Below are 4,756 nucleotides of genomic sequence, written 5' to 3'. Positions count from 1 at the left end.
GAGGCCTCCTTAATACTGGTATTTGTGTTTCCTATTAGTGTTTCACGTATATATGATATGAAACACACACTGGTGCTAAATCGACCTCCACATGAGGCTCTTTAATACTGGTATGTGTCATCCAAATCGGTATGTAATGTAAACACCAGTATGATACAGACATATCATAGACAAATCAGTATGTTATGTCATTTTCCCTTCACTTGTTTCTGCTTTACTTTGTGGGGGTTCATTTATCACAAACCAAGTTTGCATCCTTACGTTGTTTGTTTGTCATAACACTAGTAGACTAAAAAGTACACAAAGCTTGGGTATAGAGCAAAGATAGATTTGAACTGGCATTACTTATTCATTTTATTATTGTGTATAATGACATTAACTTACAAAATCTTATCACTTTTCACTTTTTTTCCATACATTTGCATTATAATTGAATAATAAAAAAATTAATTCTTCAGGATTCTTCAACTTTACCTTTTCTTAACCTTACCCCTTGCAAGGAGTTTCAATATGGCCTCACATTTGGAGTTCTTCTCGTGGGCTAACAAGCCACACAACATTCAAGTTTAATGCTGTGGATGTCCTCATCAAAGCATGATGGACTTGTATACCCATGTTATCGCAAGAAGAGTTGTCCTATGATTTCAACTACTCAATAATGTAAACCCGTAAGAAGTCTTGCATATGCAAATAGTTATAGTCAAATTACTTTTAAAACAAAAGAAAGAGTCAGTAACAGAAAGTCACAAAAAGTTTATAACGCATGTATCTATTTGGAGATTAACTTGTGCTCATCTAACATCATTATCAAATTCTTCCTCATTGTGAAATAGTTATGGTTTCACTATACGCAACAATTAGTGGAAGCAATCTCATACAACTACACGCCATTTTTTCCTTCATTTTCATATCTTCCTTTTTCTTCCTTCCACGAGCATGCTTGTGTGTAGTTTTTTGTCCTTTACTCTATTGTATTGGCCTTCTATCCACTAATGAGTCGAGGATTAAAAGTTCATAGTCTCTATGTCCAAAGCATAACAAAATCAGTGGCTTTAAAAGCATGTGGGGCTAAAGATCCACTGGCAATCTCTAATGTTGTACCCAACATTGTCCTCTAAAATTTGTGCTTTATGTTGCTCTTAATTCCACTTTTGCTTTTGCATCATGATTTGCATCTACAAGCATACAAGTTGTTTCAAGGATTTAATTACTATTTCAACAACATAGTGAGGCAAGCATAGATTACATGATGTTCTACGTGCTTTACCATGAATTCACTTTTGAATATGTTCCTCAACACTCAACCACCGTTCTCTCTTTAGTCACCCACCAACGTCCTAGCCACTATTGTCACTAACTATATATAATAAAAATGGAGTCAAAATAATGGCATTATTGTATTAAACAAGTCAAATCATGTTCAATCATAAATTTCACTCACCCTGTCATTTATCTAACTCCTTCCATCAAGATAACATAGCTTAGACCGAGTAAGGTGGTAGTTGTACATATCCACAAAGATCCTATTGCATCTAAACACTTATCAATTTAGAATTCAGAAAGACTTGCAGTAAGTGGAATCATTACAATGACACTTGACTCTAATGAAGACTCACCTCTTCGACTCATACTGGCTGCAAGTAGTAGTACAAAGCTTGAATACTACTTCATGTTTATCATCCAATGGTTTCCTCTTCTTGACATTCTTAATTGTGATAATGTCCTGTACAAATGGAAATTCCCTGATGTAGTAACTTTATTGCCACTTTTAGATCTCCGTAGTTCACTAGCAACTACATCTTCTAACTTTTTCTTCTTTTCTCTCCCATCTTTCTTCATTCCCTCAACCCTTCCCATGTACAGTATATACTACCTTATCTTCTCTGTCTTCATTCCTATCTTCAATGTTTTCTTCTCCTCTTCTCTATACTCATTCACCTCTTCATTGTTTTCTACCTCTTCTGTATCCTCTTTCCTTTCTTCCTTCTTCTCTTTACCATTCATCTCTTCACTATCTTCTCCCTCTATTATATCATCTTTATCCTCTTCCTTCTTCTCTTCTTCACTCTTTCCTTCCTCATCTTGTCTAAAAAATATCTCCTTTTCCTCTTTCTTGTCTTCACTCTTCTCTACCTCTCGTTTATCATCTTCTTCACTCTCTTTTGTCATTTCTTCACTATCATCTTCCCCTACTTGGTTGCTCTCTTTTACACTATCTTCTCCCACCTTATCTACGTCTTGAATGTCAAGACCTTTCCCTTCTACCTCTTCTTCTCCCAGTTGGTCATCATTCACGGTCATCATTCACAATACCTTTTATAGATTGTATCATCACTAATTCATTTGTTACCCACTTCTTCATCTTCAAACCTCACCATTAATGTACTTTTTAAATGTTGAATAAAATTATCTCAACTGGTCTGGAAGTACTGCATTGAATTCCAAATGTGACTGGCATCTTGAAGTGCTTGCTTTAAAAGTGGGTTGGGCATGTAAAATCCTAAGTGAGCTTCTCTTTTCAAGATTGACTCTATCATTAACTCATTGTTCTGTCCACTCTTTCACTACTTTTGCATTAGAAAATTGATCCCTTTCAACTATAGGGAATTTTTAGAGGAAAAAAGCTACACACAAACATTCAAACAAGAATCCAAATAAAAAATGGAAGTCATGGGATTCACAACTAAACACACATTAAGGAATAAACAAGTGTTCATACATACCACTAACAAGTAGATGCAACCACTAATGTTCCTTGTACCCTTAAGATCACCTGACTGTAACAGATGTTGGTACTTCTTTATCTCTTTACTCAACTCATCTAGCATAAGAGATGCCCAATCAAATTTGTCCTACCATTCTCCAATGAACTCCAACACTTCCACCAGCTTATTGCTTATTGATGGACTGCCAATAGGACAAAGCAGAGTACTAAGAGTATAAAGTATGAATAAAGCTTTAAATTCCCCCCTGCACTACCAGACATTATCTTCTCCTTTATTATATTGTAATTCCCAAGAATGTTCTTCCTTGACTTGCTCTCTTTTGGTCCCCTCTTATGCGGAACCTTCACTTGCTCTCCTTCATAAGGTAATCCCAATAAGTTGCATACATCTATAGGCTTGACTTCCATCTAAGTGTCTCTTAGAGTTAACTTCCTGGTGGGGGGTCAAAACCAAGTATGACCTTCTTAAACAAGCTATGTGGTATTCTTTTGCAAGTTATATCTAGTAAGTGCCCAAAAACCAATGTCATCAATCCTTTTTTTCAATAAAGCATCTGCTTTCACATATTTAACAACCTCTATGAACTTCATAAGTGAACACTGAGTATTAAATGGTACCAAATACTTCTTCCTCTTAGGCTTGAATGCCAAATACTTATTCCTCCATACTTTCTTTTCCTTATTTGTCAACTTCTTCCATTCATGGACTGCCTTATGATTTTATCAAAATATCCCCTTTTCTTTTCTACTTTCATGAAACTTCCTTATATAAAGGTGCCACCCTATAATACATTTCTCACTATTCTTTACCCTACAAAAAAGATCAACTAAAATCAAGTTTTCACTAGATAGCACTATTTTGATCTGCACAAAATTACATCATCAACAACCTAACTAATTAACTGCTATTGTTAGGGCAATGAACAACTAGGATAGGATTATTTACACCCCCTAATTCTTCATTATCATTCAATCACTTGTTAATTAACACAACAAAACTTGTTCATTTACTTACAGTTCATATTCATTTCTTAAACCTAGCTTGTTCATCTCCCTAACCACGCTTACCCACAAATTGCTATTTGGCTAATGAACAACTTTAGCAACCTACTTAACAACTACTATTTGTGAAATGAACAACAAGGCTTACTTTAAACTTCCTTGATTTACAGATGAAATTATTTTTTCCAATATGAAACAAAACATTTTTGTGAAACCAATATCTAAATAAAACACAATTTAACTTGCATTGATATGCTTGTATCACTTTCGTAGTTCACAACGATTCGCCTTCCGTGAAATGCTCAATGGAACCCTCTTCCTCATCAAATCTCAACGAATAAAAATCTCAACCAAAATAACCTTGTGCAACCTATTAGTCAGTCTAACGTAGATTCTTGGATAACAAGTTTAGTGACAGAACTTTGCTGATAAACTATGTCAACTACCTGCTACCTTTCCTCTATGTGCTTCAAAGCACCCTCGTTAACGTGTGTGTATTTGAATGTGCTTCGAAGCTCTCATCTACATGCTTCAAATTTTTTTCACGATAGTCTTAAGGGCAAATTTATCATTTTACTTTCAAAATTAATTTTAGATCATACCCCAGACGTGCAGTGAAACGTTAAAATTCTGGGCCCTTCTTTTTCATTAACTTTGGTTAAGGGTCCCTCAGTGAAATATTTCCAAGTTATTATTCCTTAAGTAAAAGTTGTGATTGGGCTTGTTTTTTAATAACATAAATTATACTTGACAAATTGTGATTTCTTATTCAACTCTTGCTATTCATAGAATAAAAGTTATTATTCCTTAAACAAAAGTTATGATTTTAACTTATTATTTTCAATAAGGGTAAAATAATCTTTTTACTATAAAATTTATTAACATAGAAGCCCTTAAGGAATTCAATATAATTATAACATTTTGAAAGACTAGATTGTTATTTATATAATTTAAAGGAATTTTATTATCATTTTTCCCACATAATTTTGTATCATTCAAGCTTCAAGGGACCACTTCCGGTTTCATTCA

General features: G+C 34.2%; 1 protein-coding gene across 1 annotated transcript; it reads right to left on the bottom strand.

Annotated features, from left to right (window-relative positions):
• Positions 1-1,616: 1,616 nt before the first annotated feature.
• LOC129298507 (uncharacterized) lies at positions 1,617-2,301 on the bottom strand (the record flags this gene model as incomplete). Its single annotated transcript, XM_054936924.1, has 2 exons — positions 1,874-2,301; positions 1,617-1,742 (listed from the first exon to the last, which is right to left on the bottom strand). Coding segments are annotated over exons 1-2 (554 nt in total), but the record flags the coding sequence as incomplete, so codon positions are not given.
• Positions 2,302-4,756: the final 2,455 nt, after the last annotated feature.

The sequence above is a fragment of the Prosopis cineraria genome, unplaced genomic scaffold (genome assembly GCF_029017545.1).
Source record: "Prosopis cineraria cultivar Desert tree isolate PC_DT_omini unplaced genomic scaffold, ASM2901754v1 PC834, whole genome shotgun sequence".
In the NCBI taxonomy this organism is placed as follows: Eukaryota; Viridiplantae; Streptophyta; class Magnoliopsida; order Fabales; family Fabaceae; genus Prosopis; species Prosopis cineraria.
The sequence above is the reverse complement of the archived record's forward strand: the minus strand, read 5'-3'. Positions and strand labels throughout refer to the sequence as shown.